The sequence below is a fragment of the Lycorma delicatula genome, chromosome 5 (genome assembly GCF_047948215.1).
Source record: "Lycorma delicatula isolate Av1 chromosome 5, ASM4794821v1, whole genome shotgun sequence".
NCBI classification, from domain to species: Eukaryota; Metazoa; Arthropoda; class Insecta; order Hemiptera; family Fulgoridae; genus Lycorma; species Lycorma delicatula.
In genome coordinates, this window is record NC_134459.1 from 41176729 (window position 1) to 41203087 (window position 26359).

At 29.7% G+C, this 26359-nt stretch overlaps 2 protein-coding genes across 3 annotated transcripts in view; both read left to right on the plus strand.

Annotated features, from left to right (window-relative positions):
• mRpS5 (mitochondrial ribosomal protein S5) overlaps window positions 1-15451 on the plus strand; it is a 39814-nt gene extending 24363 nt beyond the window's left edge. The window contains exons 6-10 of the mRNA XM_075365960.1: window positions 1260-1455; window positions 4396-4595; window positions 8043-8180; window positions 10886-11002; window positions 14987-15451. Coding sequence (XP_075222075.1) covers window positions 1260-1455; window positions 4396-4595; window positions 8043-8180; window positions 10886-11002; window positions 14987-15106 — 771 coding nt within the window. The 3' untranslated portion in view covers window positions 15107-15451. The remainder of the gene's footprint in view (window positions 1-1259; window positions 1456-4395; window positions 4596-8042; window positions 8181-10885; window positions 11003-14986) is intronic.
• A 10817-nt stretch (window positions 15452-26268) lies between these two features.
• The window catches only part of Noc3 (Nucleolar complex protein 3), a 64010-nt gene continuing 63919 nt past the window's right edge, over window positions 26269-26359 (plus strand). For both annotated transcript variants that reach the window (XM_075365961.1, XM_075365963.1), the window contains exon 1: window positions 26269-26357. The gene's annotated coding sequence lies outside the window, so the exon portion shown is untranslated. The remainder of the gene's footprint in view (window positions 26358-26359) is intronic.

The following is a 26359-nucleotide window of genomic DNA, read 5'->3' on the forward strand; positions in this document are numbered from 1 at the left end:
TGCACCCATTTGGGTTCACTGCAGCTGCCAACTAATGATATACCACATCCATGTGGGCTGTGTCTTTTATATGGTATTGCATCAAGATCCAATTTAGGGCTAACATCCAAAATATGCTAGAAAATAATACGAATGTTATCGAATAACTTGTTTCTTAACACTGTGCACTGTATTCAAATATTTAATAATTACTGTAATTTTTTTTTAATGTTTTATAAAGTTATTTATTATTTTTCCGATGTTATTGTGTATTTTGATTGTTAATTTATGTTTATAAATTATGTTATTTAGTTTATATCTGTTATACTTAACGTTGATGATGTTGACCTTGTTTGTTTATTTTAAAAGCATTGCGTCCGGGTGCTATTAACAAATTTTCATTGTGCACCCCAAAAAAACATTAAAAAGTATATATAAGCAACAGCGTACTATAATGTGAGAACATTCGCTCTCAGATCACCACCAGGAGCAGATGAAGGAGGTGGAAGTCCCTGCCCAGCCCAACATGGTAGCTCCCAGCTGATGTCAACATCCCTGCCAAAACAGCTGGCTTGTCCAGCTCACCAAGGGAGCCACTGATGCCACCTTTCTGTATCAGCTTGCCGGGCTTATGGCTTATGGCTAACACATTTATCAATTACTACCTAAGCACACAACAACTAGCACAGCACAGAATGACAGAAGGGTTATATTGACAGAATTTTAGAAGATGGGAAAGCACTCTGGCGTTGTACACTTAATTGAAAATATTGCCTGCAAATTCCACCACTTTACACAGAAAATAAAATAATTCCTTAGAAACGATATTTACATTGAAATACCATATAAATGTTGTGGCCGTGCAAGTGTTCACAGGATTTTGTACGGGCCACTCCCAGTGCCATACGAGCTGTGAGGTGCGCAACTGTGAAAAAAATCCAAGCCGGTAAAGAAAATGCCAGGGCCACCTTGAGACACTTTGTTAACAGAACTAAACAAGCACAAAGGGTTAAATTTTGGCTTTTTAGATGAATTGTGTTATTGCTGGTTTTCTATACATGTTTTTATTTTCTATGATAATTAATCCAGCAATGAGCAGCAATGATTACAGGGAGACAGGATTAGAAAAGCTCAATTAAGTTACAGACATTTATTACATTTTGAAGTTATAGGTTTGCTTTTTCTCTTTTTTAATTCATTATGTAGTTGGATTTTTATTTCATACTTAGTTATCAGATTTTGCTTAATTGGTTAAATCTTTGTTTGTCTTTTTTTTTTAGATGAAAACAGTTACTAAAATGACTGGTAATCTAGGAAAAGTACGTCGCCAGTCAGCATTTGCAGTCACTGGTAATGGGCAAGGTTTGGCTGGATTTGCTCTCGCAAAAGCAATTGACCCAAGAGCGGCTTTAAAAGCAGCTAAGAACAGATCTGGACAAAAATTGATGTATATCAATCGTTACAATGATCATACAGGTAATCTGACAGAATATTATTGTTATATAGAATAAATATAGTCTGTTTATAATTTACATATATTTTACCTGTGCTTTCTCTGAGAGTAATAACATTAATTGTGCACTACTCCCTGTGGTGAGTGTAATAAAGATATCACTTGTAAGTATGAATCTCAGTATCATCTTTATTTTATTTATCTTGCCATATTAATAAACTATATTTTTATTTCATATGTATATATATATATATATATATATATTTATATTATTATATTTTTAGTGCTGTGATAAGGGCATAGGACACCACTCTAGTCTTTACCAGATCTCTGGTATGGTATCTTGTTATTCCTTAGATGATTAATGCCATTTTCAGAAGCACCTCTTATGCCAGGTCATTTACATCTCTGATTACAGTTATTTCACCCTACATTATGTAGGGTCCCCTACATATTTATTGATTATCAATATTATTAATAAATTATCTAAGGGTAGGAAGATGTTTTAGTTGATGAGTTTTGTTTAATTACTCTATTTATTTGTTCATTCGTGAATTTTATGTTAGTGAAATTTCTATTATAATACTGTAGGAACCTAATTAAGTAATCATAATATAGGAAGTTACAGAGATGTCGTATAACCTATACTTCTCTTATAGTTTTTATACATATCTACTTGAAGCTGGGATATTCTAAATAAAAAACTCTTGTCCCCAAAACCTGTTTATTACTGTAATTTTTATTATCACTTGTACAGTTTATATTTAAGTGTATATATTAGTACCAATACTTAGCAAATTTTAACGAAAAGTATTTTAACAGATTACTTTAAATGAAAATATTTTTTTTTTTTGGGGGAAATTTTTAAAATAATATTACATGATGTATTCGTATTATTTAACAGTGTGAGATATTTGTATGTGTGTATGTTTTGTCTGAAACAAACAATGTGATTCATATATAGAATGAAGTTGATTTAATAAGTATAAATACTTTGGGACTTTTTTTTTAAATGCTTTACCTTTTTCATTCACATCATAAATTTACATCATTTACAGGGGGTGGAATTTGTTTTTTTTTTTTTAATTAAAAAGTATTACTGTATAAATTGTGAAAACAAATATGCCGTTCATTGACACAATCTGTCTTAAGATTGTTAATAACAGTTACTGGAGTCAGTTGGCACACTGGTCCACTTAATTGCTTACAGACATAAAATAGAAACATTCATTGGAGAAATATCTAATATCTGCTTTTCATGAAAGCATTTTAACATCAGTTAAAATATGGTATCAGTTTCTCCATTGAAGCTGCTTTTATACATATTTTTTGGTGATCAGTATTACTTGAAGTGATAGATTCTTCAATTTCCTTCCTATTATTGTAGCAAAGGTGGATCAGGATAGACTATATTTATTATTAGGTTTTGCATAATGCATATCACTGTCAGTTCTGAATTATGTTAAATTTGTCTTGATTTGTATTTGTTTATACAATCATAACAAACTAATTCTATAGAACATATTAGGGTAGCAATAAAATATGATAATTTTGTTGTAAACAAATTTAATACAGCAACTGAAATACCATAACGGATGCTGTTAAGTACAGATTCAGTATTTTGCAGTAAATCTTTAACAATTACAATGAGTATAGCAGCTGCAACTTAAAACATAGTAAAATATTGAAAATCCTTAGGTAGAGCTTGTGTACCAGACTAAGAACAGTATGTTCTTAGTCTAGTACACAAATGTTAATACTGGTTCACAGTATGTTCTACTAAAAACTATATTGTTTAGCAGATTGCGGTATTATTTAAGTTCAAATAGTTTTAAGTGTTGTCAATAAATGGTGATTGGCAGTTTTAGGTATCAGCCACTCAGGTCAAACATGGTGTTATTGCTAGAACTCACCAGAACTTTATGACGAGTTTAATCTGCGAGTAAAGTAAACTGCTTAACTATTGTAACCAATACATCATAACTATGTATAAGCAATACAAAAAAAAAATATCATTGTTGCCTACAAACTCAAGCCCTATTATACTAGAAAAAATTATCATTATTCAGGATATTCTTGTACTTTTAAGGTCTTTGTAATGACAATAGAAAATTTGCTGGGGATTTAAAATTATAAGATAAGGTATAATTTTAAATCCTCAGGTGGGGGTGTTTTTCATTGTATTAAATATAATTTTTGTAAAAGCACAATTAATGGCTTAGAAAAGTATTCATGATTCCTACCTCTATAATTGTTATTAACTGTCTCTTTGGCCCTTTCCAATATTGTATATTTTATCTTTGTAACGAAATTATCAACCCATCAGATTTATTCTTTAAGAAAATTATTCAAAGAGAAATCAGAGCTTAATTATTTAAATTATTACTATATAATTAGTACTTTGTGTAATAACTAACTATTCTATATAGTTATTTTGTATAATTTAAGCCTACCACATGAAGAGTGAGTGAACTTCAAAAGTTTTACATTGATGACAACTACAGTTATTTTCAGGAATACACTAAATAAAGATAATTTGTTTTATAATAATAAATTGTTAGTTTTAAATTGGAAGTTTTGTATTAGGATGTGGATTATTTTAATTAATGTACAGGGGTGTGTGTGTATCTCTCTCTCTCTCCCCCCCTCTCTCTCCCCCCCTCTCTCTCCCCCCTCTCTCTCACTCTCTCTCTCTCTCTCTCTCCCTCTCCCTCTCCCTCTCCCTCTCCCTCTCCCTCTCTCTCTCTCCCTCCCCCTCTCTCTCCCTCCCCCTCTCTCTCCCTCCCACCCCCTCTCTCTCCCTCCCACCGCCTCTCTCTCCCTCCCACCCCCTCTCTCTCTCCCCCTCTCTCTCTCTCTCTCTCTCTCTGTGTGTGTGTGTGTGTGTGTGTGTGTGTGTGTGTGTGTGTGTGTGTGTGTGTGTAGTTAAAATTGTTATTAATTTAATAATTATATCTTTTCAGTTATGCATGATTTTGTCACTCAGTTTGGAAGGACAAAAATTTATGTTGCTAAGAAACCTGAAGGCTATGGACTTACCTGTCACAGAGCAATTCGTACTATCTGTCAGATTTTAGGTATTAAGGATTTATATGCTAAAGTTGAGGGACCTATGAATGTGCAAAATATCACTAAAGCTTTTTTTATTGGACTTCTTAGACAGGTATGCAAGTCTTTTCTTTAAGTTTTATTTGTAGTAGTAGTATTGTTTCAAGAATACATAGAATACATAGATATTACTTTTGTAGGAGTTTGTATTCTTGTTAGATTTTAGAAAATAATGGGTTTGTGGCTGAGTTATATTGATCTGAACTTCATACATAATTTTCCCATTTTAACGTTATAATTTTAATAATAATATTATTTATCTTATTACGTATTTTTTTTTTTTAAATCGATGAGTAAAAAATCTTCTAATTGATCGAAGAATGTTCCTTATGAAGTGGCCTTTAATTTAAAGTTCACATACCTGTGTTCCTTATTGTTCATGATTTATGATCAGTTTTTTCTTTTTATATTCACTAACACAACTTACTACGATGAGATCCCGCACAAAACTGATGCTTCTTGATGGTGTTACAGGTGTAACCCCACCACTCTTTCTTCAAATTGTCAAAGTCTGTGTGAGTATGTATACTCACACAAACGTAACACTGTTTGTATAGAAAATGTTAGTACATTTTTCCAGCATGGTATAGTGTTTCTTTATTTTAAGAAACATGAAACTTTATTTTATGTTTCTTTGTTTTCTCTATTTTAAGAAAGAATTTAATAACAAATGACTCATGCTGCTAATAATTTAACTTTTATGTTTTAATAAATATATTATATATTGATGTATTAAACAATCTATATAACAAAATTGTTTAATATAAAATAAATTTCAAATAAATTCATAAATTTAAATTTAGGTCAGAATTTATAGTGGTTACACAAGTAAGTGCAGTTAAGTATCTGGAAGTAACTTTAGATGTGAATCTTGTCTTGGAAAGAACATATAAATAAAGTAAAAAAGAAATCGGATTAAGTATATATAGATTTTATTTCTTAAAGAATTTTTTACTACAAAGTTACTGATGTTGTATCACTCCTTGAAAGAATCGATATTAATGTATGATATAACTTGTTGGTGGGGAAGTATGTATTATTCTAACTAATATAAAGCCATTATTGGTAGCACAAAAACATGTAATTAGAATGATTTCAAATATAATTAAATTTTGTGAATCTTTTCCACTTTTAAAAACTTAAGATATTTGTATGTTTTTAGAGCCCTAAAGATTTTTTTATGAAAGGTGTAATTTGTAAAGAGTATTGTACACATATGTCAACAGTAATTTAAGAAGGAATGATAAATTTGTGTTACCTTTGCCAAAATTGGAACTGTATAGATGTTTTTATTCATTTGTAGTATACAATTTGTTACCTAAGAATATAACGGAATCAAGAAACTTGAGAGAATTCAATGCTCTTATATTTGTATGGTTACTAGAAAAATGGTTTCACTTTATAAATGTTATTGTATTGATAACCCTCAACACAGATTTGTCTACAGAGGGTACCTAGATTTTCACACAAGTTAAACATTTTATGTTATATTGCAAAAATTGTTTTATTGAATTGTCTGTATTATTATTATTATTATTAAAAATAAAGTATGTAATTTTGTGTGAAAATAATAAGCATCTTCTATTTGAGTTCCTCATATGAATTAAATTAAATTAAGACTTTTGTGGTGATGAAAAAAATTTATGATCATAAAAGAAATAGTGATTATTTTCCTAAGTTGTTGCATGTACAAATTGTGAACTGTTCTTCCATCAGTTTTTAAAATGAAATTAAAAGACCTCTTAATAAAGAAGACAAGAATTTCAATGATCCTGAAGAGTAGCCAGTAACTATTTCTAAAGAAATCTAAATCAGTCTTGTATTTTAGTATTAATTAGCTGGTTAAGTATGGATGACAAATGTAATTTGTATGATCCTGTCTAATTTTTGTTTTATTACGTAAGATTTTTGGTAATAGTTTGTATTGTAAGAATTCTTAAAGATTTAATTGATTCTTAGACTAAGATTAAACTAAGTTTATCATAATACATTATTATTATTTAGAATTTTAATTTTTTATTATATAGTCAGTGCTTAAGTTCAGTCTTCATTTATAAGCCAGACAAGTTTTAATTACTTATACAGGGTGATTCAAAGAAACTGGAAATTTAAAAAATTAAATAACGTTAATGAAAATTTTTTTTTAGAAAATGAATTTTATTTCATGTAATTGTACAAATGTTGCATTTTAGGATACATACATTTTAGTTTATTTTTTAAAGATGACATCTTGCAGTGGACCTCCTCTTTTACGTAAACACTCACGAAGTCTCTTTGTTAAATTGTTCATGGATTGACATAACATCTCAACTGGAATTTCCACAATTGCTTCTCGGATCTTTGCCTTCAGTTCTTCCGTTGTAGCAGGTCTACTGTGGAACACTTTCCATTTAAGGTGACCCCACAAAAAGTAATCGCAAGCTGAGAGATCAGGCGATCTGAGAGGCCATCTAATGTCACCATTTCGTCAAATGACACGTTGTCCAAACAATCTGCGTACAGCTTCCATCGATATTCGTGCAGTATGTGACGTTGCTCTGTCTTGTTGAAACCAGGCTGTGTTAAGAATCGGTGGAAATCTCTTTTGTTGTTCCACAACAAAGGTTTCAAGCACGGCTACGTAAAGAGCTGATGTCACTGTAATCGCAAGACCGTTGTCATCCTCAAAAAATAAGGGCCTATAACACCATAAGATGACATAGCACACCACACGGTCACTTTTTGGTGTAGCTGCGTAGGATTTTCTTGTGCCCAGTATCTGAAATTTTGCTTGTTAACAAATCCACTGAGGTGGAAATGCGCTTCGTCTGACATCCACAGTTCGTTAACAAACTCTTCGTTATCATTTATCTTCTGAAGCATTACATTACAGAATTGTGCTCGCACAACTGCATCGTTCGGTTTCAGTTCCTGGACGATCTGCTACTTGTACAGATGGTATTGCAAGTCCTTCACTAACATTCTTCGAACACTTGAACTGTGCAATTGTAAAGATGCTGAGAGACGACGGATTGACCGATGTGGACTTCGTGTGACAGCATCTTGTAAATCTTGAACAGTCCGTGGTGTACGGACGGTTCGCTCACGGCCTGGAGGTTTCTTTTTCATTGCCGAACCAGTTTCCTCAAAATTAGATATCCATGTTTTAATTGCATGTGCTGATGGAACACGGTTGTGCCGTCCCAGATTAAAATGACGGCGAAATTCTCTACGCGTTCCCTCCACACTGTCATTGTTTTTGTAAAACGCTTTGATAGCAAATGCACGTTGCGCACCACTCCAAGGATCCATGACAACTAAATGGCAGGTTAGGTTAGAGAGGCTGGCACCACTTATCAAGTGGTACCAATCGCCCACGGCTACCAACAGAACTTTCAAAATCTCCCGTTTCTTTGAATCACTCTGTACTTAAGCAGAATTTGCAGTATTTAACATTAATCTCAGGAATTATACATTTTCTTTACAGTTTTATCAAATGGTTGTTTTGTATTCTATTTCCTAGAAAACACATGAACAGCTGGCAGAAGAAACCAATTTGCATTTAGTTGAACTCAGAGAAGAGAATGATTATTTTCCCGAAGTTGTTGCATCTCCTACTAATTGCCTAACTGATTGTAAAGAACCTCCAAATTTCAATCAAGTAAGTCACAATATAACAAAATTATATATAACAAAATTTTATTTTTTTACAAGTTTGTGGATATTTTATGAACACAAAAATGAGAAAAAAGGCTTTATTTTCATTTGATCATCACTCTTTACAATTTTTGCTGGAACAGAAAATTTCTATGCTTGTATCAGAAAAAATCACTGCAGTTGTCTTGTTTTACATCTAATTTCAGTTAACAAGATCTTTATTTCTTATATTATATTTCTCATTCAGATTTATATTTCAACTGATACAGACAAGTTGATTTGTAATTTTTCCAAAATATCTCGCTGAATGGATAACATTTTTATTTCCTACTTCATTCTTCAGTAACCATAATGTTAAATGGCATGAAAGATCTGTCTAATGGATTTTTTTTGGACCCGACATAAAAGCATAACCCAGTGGTTCCTAGACTTTTACAAGTTGTGGTGCCCTTTTTCAATTCAAATTTTTTCATGGCGCCCTACCCTAAGTAAAAGTATGACTACTCTTAAATAAGAGAAAAAAATAAATAAAACTTGTGTATGTTCATTATTTTTTTACTTTAACATTAAGTTAATAATTATAAATGTCTTGGTTCACGTAATTATGAAGCTTTTACAATATTTTGTGGCACCTCTGTGAAGAGGCCGTGGCACAGTTTGGGAATCACTGGCATAACCTATTATATATATATATATACATATATATTTTATGTACTCCAGTTGTCCCAGGAGGTGTTTGCAAAACTTAAGGAACTGATTCAAGGCATCAAAATAAACAAAAGGTGTATGTGAACCTCCCGTCATTTTATTTTATTGTACTCATTTTGGTTTTTCCGATAAAAATTTATTTCTTAGAAATAGATCAAGATATTGTAATTAAATTCATTCATTTTACTTAATTTTAAAATGGCAGTCAATTATATTGTTTAATAATTATTAGCTCTATAAATATTAGTTTCATTGAATTATGTTTTATTAGTTATAATGATCAATTATGTGTTAAAAATTGTTAATAAGCAGCCAAGATATGTCAGAAACTGTAAAGTGGGTCTACAGTTAGCTTACAAAAAAATAATAGAATCTGAAAATGTTGGATCTGTTTTCTTTCCTTCATTAATTATGACTTGTCAATTTGGAGTAGAGGAGGTATGAGTAGGGGTAGAGAATGCTTTACCACATTAATTGCACCAAATTTACATAAATAATTATAATTTTGTTTTACTGTTATATTTATTGATTTATATACTTGTTGTTGTTTTTTTACGGATGTTATTCCATTTAGATTAATATGAGGGATATCTCTAAAGTAAACACCGCTGGGAAATTTGTCTCCTTGTAGGTGGTGAACCTGTTTCGCTCATGGCCATGCTAGTAATGTACATACTGCATTGTTGTGTTTAAGTCGTCGCGTTGTAGTATCTTTGATTACGTGTAAGTTATTACATTATAAAATAAATAGGAAAATCGATGTTGCCACCGACTCAGAAATATGTGGAGTCAAATGTTTTTTAAACCATCAAGATGTTAAGCCAGCTGAAATTCATAGGCAGTTTGTTGCTGTGTACAGTGATAATGTAATGAATGAAAGAAACGTCCAAAAATGGTGTGAAAGGTTTAGAAATAACAAAATTAATGTGCTTGATGAATGTTCGGGAGGCCCTCAGTAATCTACGAGTACTTGTTGAAATGCGTCGATGATGAAACAAAAAAATATTGTCGCTCAATGATTTTCAACCTGGTCCTTCTTTTTCCTGATGTTTCAAGAGCTGTTATTGGTGGCATTGTTCATGACCAATTACGCTTCGGAAAAGAGGGTTTGAAAGGTTTATGCACATTGGGAGCCACACATCTTAACAGAAGTCACAAAAAAAATCCAAATGGGATCTGCCTTGGAATTTTTGATGCGCAACACAGAAAAAGGTGATGAGTTCCTTAATTTAATTGTTACTGGCAATGAAACATGGATTTCATATTACACACCAGAGAGAAAACTATAATCAAGTGAATGGCATCATTCTCAATCACCAACCAGGCCAACAAAGGTCAAGCCACAGCCATTTGGACACAAACTGATGGCAACAGTCTTCTGAGATCGGTTTGACATACTACAGATTGATTTCTTGCCACGTGGAACAGCTGTAAATGCAGAAGCCTATTGCAAAATTCTATTAAGTTATGGCGCGCCATTCAAAAGTGGCAACATGGGCGGCTGACCAAAGGCGTTGTCCTGCTCGACGATAATGCACATCTACATGTTGCGGGTCTGACACGTGATTTACTGAGAATATTTGGATGGGAAATTTACAGTCGCCCACCATATAGTCCAGACATAGCTCCTTCTGATTACCATTTGTGTGGATAATCTAAAGAATTTTTGGGTGGTAAGCAGTTCGTGGTAACAATGAACTTAAAAATGCTGTTAATCAGTAGCTAAATGGGCTGGCAGCAGAAGAATATGACGAAGATACATTGAAGCCGGTGTATCGCTATGATAAATGTCTTAATTCATGTGGTGATTATGTAGAGAAGTAGCATAAGGTATGTAGTTTAAGAAAAATAAAATATATTTATAAAGTTTTCAAAATACATTTTTTTTACAATGAAACTGTCTTTACTTTAGAGATAACCTCTTGTATGTATACTTCTGAGTAAGTATTTTACACATATATATATATATTTGTTTATATTAATCTTTATTTTTGTTTTCAGTATTGTCTTGAAAACAGAGTCAGATTACAAAAGAAGAAATGGCCTCCTTTTTACACAAAATTGCCAAGTTATGAAAATTATTTATTGAAAACTGAAAGGCGAAGGAGCCATGCAAAGGTATCAGTTCAAATAGTACTACTATTAGAACTTTTATATTAATATTTTAAATATAAAAGTAGATTAAAATTAATTTTTGAATGTTATGAAGATTTTCTGTTTCAGGTAATTAATCTATGTTTATATTGTTTTTAAGTAGAAGAGTTACTACTAACTAATGCTTCTTTTTCTTGAGAATGTTTGCTTATCTATTGTATTTCTGTACTTTGTTATTATTAGATTGATCAGAAAAGCATCTCTATTGCATTCTATCTGTATTCTAACCTTAATCTTTACAATATATATCCTTTACAATTCATATCCAAATTATCCAACCTTAAGTCCTTAATGCATGCCCACTAACCTTGTTCTAGTTTTTATGAGGGTTTTGTTATAAGTATCTCTCTTCTCTAATAGGTCAAAATTATTAATTCATCTGCTTCTTTACAGTAATGTAAAACAAAATTTCTAAAGCCCCTATTCTTTTTTTTACAACCTTCCATTTTTTGATTTACCCCTGTAAGTTGCTACATTTCATATAAGTGATTTTAAGAATTTCTTTCTAATTATTAAATTAAGTGTTTTATATTTATAAATATTTCCTGTATGAAAATTTTATTACTGGCTTCTACCAATCTACTTTTGATAATGTTTCTCATTTCATCTGTCCTTAATATTTTACTGATTAATAATAAAGTTCTTTAATTTACCCTTAATATTTAAAACCTGTTTATTCTCATATCTGTCACATTTTGTTGCCTTTGAGTTTTGTTTACTTTCAAATTACATATTCCTCCAATCATATCATTCATTAAATTTTTATTCCTAATTTCAATTTTGACCAGAATAACATCTGCAAATCTTAATAATTTTGTTGTTACTGGACTGTTTTTTATCCTTTATTACTTCTCTTTACAAATTAGGTAGTAAATCTTTATCTCACTTCTTTTTTTTTTAATATAATAAAATTTGGCATGTGTGAAAACATTTTTTTTGTTTCTTTGACCAGCCTTTCAGATATAAACTGAAGGCTAATATTACTTATATTAATTAAAGTGAAAAAATATCTTAATAAAGTTGCTAAAGTAGATTTCAAAAAAGTATACAGCTCAACTTATACACTTTCCCTATTTAAAATCCTAGAAGAATTTGGTATTGATCCAAATTAAAGTTGATGAAGAACTCTCAGAACAATTCAAAATTAAAATAGGAACGAGATAAGAGAATGGGAGAAGAAGATAGAAGAAGTTGGAATACACCTTCAAATAAAACTGGCTCTGAAATTGACAGGAATTGGAATTAATTACCTAGCCTTTACTGACAATATTGCAAATTTTCTCAAAGAATCTCAAAACTACAGCAGAAACGGAGAATCTCTAAGCCACTTAAAAGAAATCAAGGTTAAAAATTATTGTCAAAAAGAAGAATTCTTGCCCAAAATCAGATTGCCAAAGTCCCTAAATATGAAATATGAAAAAATCAGCAGAGTCAGTTAATTTAATTATCTGGAAGAAATAATCCAAAACAATGTTTTATATAAAAAAAGGCGAACAAGAAAGAGAATAATGGTATTGGCCTATTGACTAACAAAACATATTTATAATAAAATGAACATCTCAATAAATCCAAAATCTGGAATTAAAATATGGTAACCAGAAGGTGTGCACAATCAGAATGCATATTAACTTTAAATCAGGTGAAATAAATATAATAGAAAAAAGGAAAATATTCAGTAAAATCCTAGGACTAATAAAGGTAGATGTAAACAAATACAAATTCAGAAGCAATAAAGATCTTTTAAAATACAATGGTGCTTAGATTTCAGATTCCATCACAAAAAAAGAGCCAACTTATGAGAATGAATAACAGCTCACAAAACAAATCAACCATATTTACAAGAAAAATGGAAATCAATGGACTTCAGTTGTTTCTAGTACCTAAAAAAAATTAAAATATATGAAAAAATAGTATAAGATAGAACAATTTTCAGAAAACTGATACAAAATTTTAAGGGTTTCTCAAGAGAAGGAGAAAAAGAAACCAACAACATCTGGAGAGAAGAGAGAGAAGGCAAAACAAAGCCAAAGCATGAACTACTTGAAGACCAGGAAAGAGAGTGTCCATAAGAAAGAAAAATGAATGCAAAATGTTGCTTTCATATGGTCTTCAGTCAGCCAAATTAAAAAAAAAAGAAGACCACTGCTATAATGTGTTTTTGGAGGATCCATCTTCATGTTACACAATTTCAAACAAAATGCTCTTTTTGCCTTTTATTTCAGTGCAAGCTTTGTTCTTCTAATTTTATGTGATTTTTTCTTTTGAATTTAACACTTTGAACTCTGGGCTTCTGGGCACATAGTGGTTGGTCCATGGTAACTGGGCAATTTAGAACAGTTTAAAAAAAAATTCCTATTTATCATAATTCTAACATTTCCTTACAAGAGTTTTATCACCTGAAAGAAAAAGACATGTAGATTTGTTCTATTAAAAAAAAAATAATAAAAGACTAATATCGGTTTATGTGTTGTTATTTCCCTTTCAAACGCAGAAGAAAAATAGCTCTGAAGCAAGCACTTAAATATTTTTGTAATTATTGTATTTATTTTTATTACATACACTGCAGAACATACTCTTTCAATATTAATATAAATTTATTTAGTTATCACTTTGAAGAGTCTGCCTGATGTTTACTTAGAGTGAATACTACTGTTTCTCACACTTCTGATTGTTTACACATGAAAACTAGGTGTAGATAGGAACAAAATTAATCTTAGAACTATTTTATAATAAAAAAATAATTATGAGAGTTAATACAGTGATCATTTTTTTTTAAATTTAAATATAAGTAAAGAAAAACACTAATTTTTACAAATAATTTGGCTTTATATGATACACTTTGAAACAATCCAGTAAACACACTGCAACTTTACAACTTGGGCACCTCCAGCTTGTTTCTTTTCTTACAAATTAATTTGGTGATGCAGACTTTACATTTTCTTGTTGGCTATGCTTTTTTCAGTAGGCGGAAGTTTCTCCAGAAAATGTCTGCCTTTTTCAGCAAAGGTTTTACCAATTTCATTAAATACTTCTGTAGTTTTTTTGCTCTATTCATTTTTCCTCTCATTCTGAGGTCTCATATTGCAATACAGTATAAAAGAATTGGTACAAAATTGTCAGCAGAAGTTTTAGAAATTTCAGAAGAAAACTAAGAGGGTAATAGAAGCACTAGTAGGCCTAGAAGTATAATTATTAAATAATATCACTTACTGAAGGTTAGTTACAGAAACAATTTTTTTTCATTTTGAACGCTGGTGGTCATAATTAATAATAATAATCATCCGATAAATACAAATCACAATCACAAATAACTGGATATTCGTACATCGGGTCTCTATTCTCATCATCTAGTTCCCCTTTAGAATCACTATCAAAACATAATTCACTAATTTATTCATGTTCAATAGACAACCTCAATTTTTTTATCAGAATCAGAATTTTCTCCATCACTATCATCCAAGATATCGTACACAAAGTTGACTAATTTAGGGTCATAAATATCATTTATTTTGCTCATTTAAAAACAGTAATAAGAGAAATAATTGTATCAATAGAATAAACATGGAAAATAAATCAACAACACGCACGTAAACAACCTTTCCTCACAAATACCATCTCACTAACACAGTTCAAAAATTATCCCAATAGATAGCAAAACAGCTTGGTGTACACATTGGTATGAAATGCCAAATTTGAAAAATACAAAATCAACAAAAAACGACCTGGTGTCTTAATGAAAAATATAGTTTTAAACACATCGTATACTTGTCCACCATTCAACTGAGCAAAGATGAGTTACAGTCACCCATCTTATATAAAATGTGTTAATTTTAGATTTTGCTCTGAAATCAAATTTTTTCTAATTGATGATTATTTTTTATATAAGATTTTATATATCATATTATAATGATGAACATAAATTGAATTTTTTTTTTTTTTTTTTTACAGACAGGTTTGCAGTTACGAATTCAGTATGGACAACTACAAAGTTTTCTGTATGAAAAATACCCTGAGTGTAAAGCACCAGGAAAATGGCAGAAAGATAAGAAAGATGATTCATCAGAATGAACATATGCTTATGTTGTTAAAATAAGATTATTATGAAGGGAATTAAATGAAAACATTTCCATAACTTTGAATTTAATTGTTTTTTTCTCACAAATTTTAATACAATATAACTAAGGTGATGTTTTGCTCTAGTATAGAAAAGTAGTGAGATATTTGATTCAATAGTACCAAACTGGCATTAACTTGTCTATTGCCATCTCGCTGATGAAAGTTTTTACTGTAATATATCATATTGGTTTTAACAGCAAACCTTTGTTCCACAGTGTGCTATTTTCAAAGCAAGTTATATTGAATGAACTATTTATTTCTGCTAGTTAAATAATATTAATAAAATTTTATACCAAATTTGTTAATAATTTTTCTTTATCTTCCTAATTTTTCTTTTCATACATGAATATGACATACAGTAAATGTGTAGGTCAAACTAAGCAAGTGGTTCAAGTAATCGACAACAAATTTTATGTGCTTGTTAATCTTCTATTAGAGATTAACATAGCTCTAGAAAATATCCAAAAAATAGGAAAGAGGCTTTATTTCTTTTAGCAAATGTACAATTTGAAAGTCTTCATTAAATTCACAATTTTTGGGAAACTTTGAAAAAGTTGGGCCGACACATAAAGGCAAATCCAGGCAGCAGTACGTCATTTTTTTTTAAATCTTTGTATTTATATTTTTTTTGGAAAAGAATAAAATTCTAAAATTACAAGGGCTGTTAGAAAGTAACTTATGTTTTGGTTAAAAAAACCAGCTGTTCAAAAAAAAATTATTTACATACAATATGAAAATACATCCTTAAACTACTTTTCTATGTAGTTGCCAAATAAACTGGAACACTTTTCATATCTGTGGATGAGTTTTTATATCCCTTCATCAAAAAATTCTGTTACCTGGTTTTTAACCACTTTTTGGAACTCTTAGAGCATAAAACTTTTGGTAACCCAACTTCATGCAAAAGGCTTTGTGAAATTTTCAGAAACTGAAATGAAAGCTTTGTAACGGTAAAGCCCCAATCAGTGTGAATCTTTTCATTAACTTTCGCTACTAGTCCATTAGACAGAACAGCAGGCTGGTTGCATCTTTAACATTTGAGTGGCCACTTTTAAACATGATACACCACTATCCCACTCTGCATCTTCATTCATTGCATCTTTCCCATAAATATATAATTCCTGATAAATCTCAATGGGTTCCTAGATTTTTAGCATAGAAATCTAATAACTGATGTCACTTCACAACTGGCAGAATTTTCTATATCAGCACACATTTTAAGAACTAGTAAAAATTTAACAAGATGAGTTCCAGTCCTTCATGCAGTGTAGCTAATGCACAAACTACCTCCACATCATAAGTAACAGCAAAACTTGTTACTTTCTGGATAGCCCTCGTATATCAAGGTTGGTTTTTCATGGCATTTATCAATATTTCCCTCTTGTCCCCTTTTTTATACATACAAGAGAAAGAAGGTATCAGTATAAATAAATATTTAATATCTTTTAGTTTTTTTATAAATAAGTAAGTTTCATAAAACAAAAACCTATATATATATATATATTGTTATTTATCCCTTCTTTCTAACAGAATTCTCATTTATACAACAAACACTTCTTTAATCATTTCATGTTCATTATAATTTATATCCTAATCCTATATTTTTATAACAAGATATAGTTTTACCGTGAGAATTTATTTAATTCAATAATATTCTCATTGGTAAAGTACATAAGATTTTAGTGAATATGATATACATGTATGAAAATCAACAAACTGTTCAGAAAGTCCAAAAAAGACAGTTACTTTACAAGAACAATTGAACTATAATATAAAAGAACGTGCACTTATTTAAAAGAAGTAAGAAGTGCCACATTGATACTGTTAAAGAAATAACTCCAGTTAATGTCCTACACCAGAATAGAAAATGTTTTTAAAAGAATGGATTAAATATCTCTGAGCTTATTGCTTCTGACAACCATTCTGCAAGGGCATTTTAAAGCAACAGAAAGTGAAACTAAAGAATTTTTCTGTTCTAGCAAAGGGTGATTTGTTGATTTTAGAAGACAAGTCAGGTTGCACAACATTAAAGTATTGAGGTGAAGCTGCAAGTGTAAATGTTTTAGTCATAGTGGTCATATAAATAATAGAGTAAGGCTAATGCCTCAGCTTTTTTAATATTCATTCATTAATTATTGGTGAAAATTTTAGAATACAATTTCTAAATTTTTCAGAACATTGTAAAAATATAATAAAACTTAGACTGGATGCACATTCAACTAATCTATCGTATTTTTTTGTTAATTAGAACCAGTTTATTAAATTACCTAATTAAAACAAATTTATGTTCTATAAAATTTAAGTATTACATGTAAAAAAAATCCCTAGCAGCTCTGCTTGCTTTTACAGGTTGGAAATTTACTGACAATACAGGTATGTACAAAATCTACTGCATACAAATAACAAAAATGATTCTCAGTATTCTTTCATCTTATTAGTTTTTCCAACATTCTCAAAATGTTCATGGGAATAATAATACTACTAATGAAGGAGCTGAGTAAAAGCCTAGAGAAGATGTTTTGAAAGTATTAAAGTTAGAAAGCGAGTTGTTATAAATAAACAAATTTTAACAAACCAACTTTCTTAAATAGAAAACATGATAAATAAAAAGATTGAAAACTTTAAAAAAAGTATTATATCATTTATTTTTCCAGTTAAACCTTTTTTCTCCTTACTGTGATTCATTGGTAAGACAAATTTTAATCTAGGTTTACATTCTATCCAATTAAAAAATAAATTATTTATGCAAATTAATATTTTTAACTTCCTTGCTGTGGGCTTTCTGCAAAGTAATGATGGAGCTGCAATATACATGTGGCTGATTAGAAATAAACATTAGGAGACATGTATATGTTTAACACTTGCTGCTCACCTCTATTTTTCATCCTGTAATTACAAACAATAAATCTTTTAAATCTAATAAAATGAGCTTTTCAAATTTGTTCATGTACATTATCAAAAGACATATTTCATAGGTTTTATTTTAAAAATAAAATACACTGGAGATTTTAAGTTAAAATATCCTTCCTTCTAGTTTTAGACACTTAAGCATTTTAAAAGGACCCTAATGTTTTAGATGTAAAGAGAGGTTTAAGGGTTAAGAAAAATGCAGTGTTAAACTGAGCTGTAGATTATTTGGGTTTGTTTTACAGTGACATTCTTGTTGGAAACGCACCATATCCATGCAGCAAAAACTAAAACAAAAGGAAGAGAAAAATAAGAAAATACTTGATCCAAATTGCATTATATTGAAGAATGATTGGTCAAGTTAGAAGTGTTAATGGTTCTGAAATTTGGTGAGTGAAATGAAAGTAGATGAACTCTGAAAAATTAGAAATGATTATAGGGAAATGTGTACTGGATGTTCCCTAGACCTCCAATGTATGATAATTTGTATTCACAGATTGTATTTATATTAACTGTAGAAGTTTATACCATTAGTGTGATACATGAATAGTATATTAAACTGAGGGACAGTGATTGTTGAATGCATTTTGAATGTTAAGGCAGCAGAGTGTGGTTTCTGATTTTGCAGCTTGAATCTGATTCTAAAGGTAGGATTTAGAGTGGGTAGGGGAGCAAAAATATATAAATTATTGGTTTGTTTGATCATAAAATAATTTGCTAGTATTTGAATGTAGAACTACTGAAAGGGAAAGAAATAGGAAGGCCTGCTGAAGGTTAATTTTGCAATTGAAATTCCTTAAAACATTAGCAGTATATATATGTTACCTGATAGAAGCTGGATGTTTGCATGGCATTTTTCACACATACTACAAAACACTCATCTCATCCTCTGCGGAAAGAATTGCTTGACTGCAGACCCGAAGTTAAACAAAAAGAAAGAAAGTTTGAAGTGTGTGCATGCACACCTGTGTGAGCGAATAGGAGTCAAATACAAAATGAACATAGGAAGTTAATCTGTGAATAATTTAGTATGCAGATATTAAATTAATATGGGGGAGGTAGTCAGCAAATTTGTTATTCTACATATTATAATGAATTTGTTCTTGGATGACCCTTATTTTAAATATCTACCAAATCCAACAAATAATCCACTGCCAACATGTTTTGTGTAGTTCAACAATGGTAACTCTTTTATCTGATCCCACAAAGTGATTTCTCCAGAGCATTTGACGGGCTCTACTGGTGCTGCAACAAGTGCATAACTAGAAAAGAGTTCTTTGTAGAGGGCTGATGTGAGTAAATTTGTTTATCTTTAAATCTGTATTTTTATTTAATTTAGTTCAGGAGCTTTTCAGACATACTGTGCATGTCACAAGTTTGTAGTGTAACATTGGTGTAGTCAAATAATTATCAATCAAAGAGAAGATTTACTTCCACATCAGTAGATTTTGTCCCAGCTGAGAAGATTTTCATGTTAAATCACTGTGTAACACTTAAATAATTGAAAATCAAATTTTTCTTTTGTGTGACACAATCTGGGACATTGTTCAGATGACAGTTAAAGAGGTATAGCTTGTCCAAGCCGAATTGGTACAGATCTGATGAATAGTATAGCTGTATATCTTGTTGCCTAATGAGTACGAGTTTATAATTACTATTCAATTAAAGACAGTATGTATACAGTACAATTATTGTTTATCCCATTCAATAAACAAATTCACATCTTATACTTATTAGTTACTTATCTAATCCTGAGTTTATATATTATTAAATTAATTTATTTTGCTTTATTAGATTCTGAAATAGATATGTTATGAAATATTATGCAGACTAATCGGCTTTTAGTGTTTAGTTCAAAGTATATTTATTTATATTTTTATAACTGTATATAATAGTACATAAGCCAAACAAGCACAAGATTGATCTCAACCGTTTATGCTACACTCTCGCTCTTTGCTGGCGAACAACTGTACGCTAGCCTAGGCAATGAATCATACATAAGAAATATTTTTTTATTCAGGTTTGTGTAAATAATAACCAAACGATGTGTCATTCTAAACATTCAAATGAAAGGTTAAATATATTTATACCAACCATTCCTGATTCATTCATAGACTAACTTGTTTTTGTAAATGATTCCTTTCTAATTTATACTGTATTTCCAGTTGCGTATGATAAATATATACTTTTTTTATTATAAATTAAATTATTACAACAATAACATGAATCGTATGATTTTTGGCTGGCAGTTATGTTAAAACTCAGGTTTCTCTTTAAAATTTAAATCTTTTTAAATAAATTCTCACTTTTTTGTTTATTTAATGAATTTTTCTAATGTGGTTGGTCAGTCTAACTTGCCCAGTTAATTATGTTTATCCGAAGATTAAGGTTATCATCCGATTACAGCATTCTTTGAAACCCACCAAGTTGGTCTAGTGGTGAATGCGTCTTCGCAAATTAGCTGATTTCAAAGTCAAGAGTTCAAATGTAGTAAAGGCAGTTACTTTTATACGGATATGATTACTAGATCGTTGATAGGGGTGTTCTTTGGTGGTTGGGTTTCAATTAACCACACGTTTCAGAAATGGTTGACCTGAGACTGCACAAGACTATACTTCACTTACACTCATACATATCATCCCCTCATTCATCCTCTGAAGTAATAACTGATGGTGATTCCCGGAGGCTAAACAGAAAAAAAGGAATATAGTATTCTTTGAGTTTCAGTTCTTGAAAGTAGTTGAGTCTTAAGTGAAATTTTAAAACTAATTTATTCACATTAAATTAATAAATTTTAGTCGGCTCTATTCTTATGGTAGTGAATTGATTTTATTATTTTGCATATACATAAATAATGGTGCAAAGGACAAATTTGTTTAATATATCATTAGAGAAAAAAAGTTATAAAGTCTGTATTGGACTGTTAGCATTCTCAGATTCAAGAAGTAAACTTGTGAGGGAGCGAAGTAATATCATTCTGATTGCAGATAGACAGTTTCCTATAAGTAAAGTTAAAATAAATACATATTATCTACATACACAGTCATATTTGTAAATATATATATATATATTTTTTCATATTATTAGGGTCAGAATAGTAAATTATGAACAAAATTGTTATTTAAATACAAATTACCCATAAAATTATTTATAAGTTTTGTTTTATAAATTACTTAGTTTTTAATACATTATGAGTACAAATAATGTTGCGAAAAAAAGACTCAAGAGAAGTCGAATGAATTCATTTAACCTGTAGTTCACGGGACCACAGTCCCAACAATGAATGTAATAAATGCACACATGCCAGTGTCAGTCTATGGTCAAGTACAATAACTCATTGCAGTTAAACGGGAGTTAGTAATTACCAAAGAACATCATAAGATATGATTCAATAGAGGGAGAAGCTACCAAGAGCCAAGAATATCAAACTGAATTTTGTGGCCTACATGTAAAAAACGTTCTATTGCGCTCAAACTCAGGCTACATGGTGTATGTATTGGAGGAAATATATCTAGGTCCAAAAAGTTTGATTTTTCAGAAATTGTTTTATGACAAAAAGTTTTTTCACAAATCTTGTGTGAGTTTCATCTATTTTCACAAACATTTATATTTTTTATTCTTCTGAACTGAAAAAATAAGTAAATACATTTTTCCAATCTTAAGATAAAAAATTTGATAAGATCATTTGCGCTTTATAAATTTAAGCACAAAATGACAGTTTTCAAAAGGGTGTTGTTAATTTGACACAAAAAGAACAGAAAGGAAATTGAGTTAATCAGACTATCATATATGAAATAATAGTTTTCTGTTAGAAACATCTCAAATTTTTCTCTTGTTCTAACTTTCATAAAAATATTTTTTTTACAATGTACTGCTGAGAAATTTCTAATTAAGATATACGGGCAAATATTGCTTCCCTCTCAAAACTCCTACCATATTATATTCAATTAAATATTATTATACCTATTGTATTTTTATTTTAAATTCCCCTTAATGGATATTCTAATTAATAATTTCCTTCTGTAGAATTGTAATGTTAAGTTTATATACTGTTTTAAAGGTATACAAGATTTTTGAGGTATTATTAAAATGTTTTTTTTTATATTTTTATCATTCATTTGTGTGAAATTCTTTTATCCCAAATCTAAACAAAGAATATAAAGACAACATTTTGTTCAATGATATAAATTTTGCTAGATCGACAGTTTTAATAAAAAGGAATTTGGAGGTCAATCAATTACATCACATTTGAAGGTTCTGATTTTCACTACTATTGTTTCTCTTCTAGGCATATGTGTCCAATATGAATTCTTGCCTTATTTTTTGTTTCCCTTATCTCAAAATCTTCCTCCATTTGTCATTTTTATAATTCTTCAACTCATTTCCTTGAGATATTCATAAAAATAAAACCTAGAGAAAATTTGTTTCTAATACATACCTGGGATTATCAAAAAGACATTACATTCTGTAATGCATGTGAGTACAGTGGTTCTCCAGTTAGATATTGTTATTTTTTAGCAATATGAATAAATCACTAGGTAGGAAAAGAGGTTAAGTATTCCAAAATATGTAATGCAAAGCAGATCTGAAGTATTGTATCAAACTCTGTTAAGGAAAGTAGGTATTGCAAAAATGTTAGAAATTATTGTTGATGATATATATATAATTAAAACAACTGGAGTAATACCATAAAAAAATAAATAACTTTGTTCTCCAAAAGTAAATAAAAAGAAAATTGAAAAAACATTTAGTTGTGGATTTTGATTGTCAGTAGTAAAATATTTATTTATGCAGAGGGCTGACACTGAATTTTTGGAGCCTGATGTAATATAATTACAGAGTAAATTAAATTCAGTCCTATATTTTTAGTATATTATTGTTAGTAAATTAAAAAATGAATTTTCAAAGTTTAGCCTTCAAGATACCATTTTTATAAATTTAGGTTCCACTGACATTTTGTGTAATTAGGTTGGCTCAATGATTAAACAATTGGCTGATCTATTGTTACTGTTACCTCAGAAAATTAATGTAATTGTTTTTAATGTTTCCTGTTGGGTTGATGCACTGGTCATCTGTAAACAAGGGCATAAAAATGGTAAATAAAAAATCTGATATTGACACCACATGGCTCCTTGTACACCTATTAAATTACATATACACATTTTAAAAAAAATTAGAAGTAAATAAAATTTTATTCAATTAAAAACTTCACATTTTTTTTTTTTTATTGTTATTATTTATTGTTAAATTGTTTTTACAATCAGAAGTTAATATATTAACTTCTGATAGTAAGCTTATTAACTTCAGTAAATCAATATATTTAGATTAAAAAAAAAAAAAAGTTAAAAAAAGGAGATGAAGTCTGATTCGAACCAATTCTCCTTGAAAGATACAAATATTTCATTAATTAAAATTTTATTTGGCTATAACTCTGGAAACAATGAAAATAAGTACCACTTATATTTCATTGAAAAGCTCTCAATGAAGGCTTATTACTGCAGTTAAGAAAAAGTCCAAAATCCAATCTTTTTAAATTTTTGTGCTTTTTTGGACACTTTTGGTTCAGTCAATTACAATTAAAAGGGGAGGTGCACAACTAGATGTTACAACAGTCTTAAATCCAAAATCTCAACATCCTATGGCTAATCATTTATGAGTTATACAAGATACATGATGTGCAGACATCACGCCAAAACTAGTCAAAATAGATTCAGGGATGATCAAAATGGATATTTCCGTTGACATCTGAAAACCAACATATTTTTTTTATCACAATACTTCCTTTACTTCTTACAAGGAAATAAAAACCTGACAGACTGCATAATTTTCCTGCCTTTGTCTTACACAGAATTTTATTTCAAATATGCCATGAAATTTTAAATATTATTGACTTAATTATGCAACATTTAGATTTTGATTGCAAAAAAAATCAAAAGGTTCAATAAAATAATTTGAGTCTGACTTGATCAAATGACATTTTACTTTAAAAATTTCAGTATTAAACATATTACAGAAAAAAATCAAAATTCTCATTAAAAATATTGGTTCCTGATTCATCCCCTTGATCTAAAAAAAAAAATCAGAATTTTAAGTAACAAAATTGGGGTACATTTAACTCCTTGCTTAATGGGTTACATAACCATTTTTTAATGACAGCCATATCTTGAAAAACAGAGTATCAGAAATTACAAAATATTAAAATATTTTTTAAAATTATTAAGTTGAATCTTATGGAACCCCATTTTATAAAAAAATTCCCTGTCATCTACATTAATACTTGATTCAGTTGGATTTTCAATCTTGAATATTAAAATTAAAAGAAAAATTGATATTTTAAGTACAGCTGTCATTCTTACCCTTATTTTTTAGAAATTTAAATTAAGCACCATTGGACTGTAAAGTTTTTAAGCGGATATTTATATTATCTAATAATGCCAAAAAATATTATCTATACTGACATTTTATTATTTATTCGGTCAAACAAAATAAGGGTTTTAAGCACATTGTGCTTAAAAACCGTGTACCATGTTCTTGAATGTGAAAGTGTAAAATTAGATTATTATCCTGCTTCCAGCTATTCTATTTGATTATTTTTTTTCAGTTTTTTATTTTACAGAAAACTTTAACCATGGCCTTGAAAAAGCCCAGAAAAAAATTTTGTGTAACAGCACTCCTACTAATTTTAGCTACGAGCGTCCACTGTATCAAAATATAATTCTTGTTAATTATGAGCACATGGTAACTGTTGATAAAAAATTTTCTTATTTAAAAAAAAAGCCTTGTTCATAAATATGTATATTGCAATAGTAAGCTGAATAAATTTTGGTTTTATTTTTGTATATAAAAATGATCTCTTTTACAGTTTCTTATTTTAATCATTAATTAAATACATAGTGTTGTTAAACAATTTATGAACCAAGAAAACGTTACTATTGTTTTTCCAAAAGATAAATAATAATAATGTTTTATAGCTTTCTCTACCCTCTCCTTCACACATCTCTTTCATCTCCTTTTTATTAGATAAGTACTAGGGGAATTATATTGGATTTTACTTTGGCAGTAAAAGTAGAACCTGATTTTTATTGAGCTTTGATGGGATGGCAATTCTTTCTTTCCCTGAATGACTAAATAAAAAACAAAATTTGTGGCTGAGCTTCCATTTAAGCTAAGCAACTCTTTTAAAATTATTAAAATCTAGTAATAACTATTTTTTGGTACATATACCTATATTGCCTCTTTAGATAACATAAGTGTATTTATTCTTTCAGCAATAATAGTCGTGGGCATTACTACCACATGTGGTAAAAATACACCAGTTTTGTTTAAACACTATTTCAGGTTTCGATTACTTAAACGTATTCCATAGGTGTTTTCTTTATTATTTTCACATGTACAAAGTTGCTCAATAAAAAAAATATTGTACTAGACCAAAATTTAAAGCAAATTGTTACAAAATTTAAAAATAATATGTAGTAGTGACATAAGAAAAAGTTAATATTAATGATACTAACCCACCGGGTTGGTCTAGTGGTGAACGCGTCTTCCCAAATCAGCTGATTTGGAAGCCGAGAGTTCCAGCGTTCAAGTCCTAGTAAAGCCAGTTATTTTTACACGGACTTGAATACTAGATCGTGGATACCGGTGTTCTTTGGTGGTTGGGTTTCAATTAACCACACATCTCAGGAATGGTCGAACTGAGAATGTACAAGACTACACTTCATTTACACTCATACATATCATCCTCTGAAGAATTATCTAAACGGTAGTTACTGGAGGCTAAACAGGAAAAAGAAAGGAAAGTATTAATGATACTAAAAATTTGGAAATGTATCATATAATTTATCACATTTTTATAATTATAATATTATGAACTTTATTGAAATAATTTTTACATATGAATGAAGTTCTAAATAACTGGCATTCTTTGTAACTTTAATGTTTAGCACGTTTAAAATGAATACTTGTGAATCTTTTTCATGATTGGTGAGAGATCAACAGTGTGCCATGTTTTGATTAATAAAAAAATCTCCCTTTTGGATTTCTATAAAAGTATGATATTAAAAGAAATTAAAAAAAAATTAAATAGCTTATATTATTAAAAAGGTTAAAAAAATTATTTTACACGTATAATAAAACCTTTGCTGCTATTCTCTTATATTTGTCATACAATTTGAATTTTGAAGTTGTCATAATTGGCCATGGATCGTATGAAAGTTTACATTGTATAACTGTGTTATAGGTTATGTCTTGTTGCACGTGTTTTTGAAGATTTTATTATATATTCGGTAGATTTAAGGT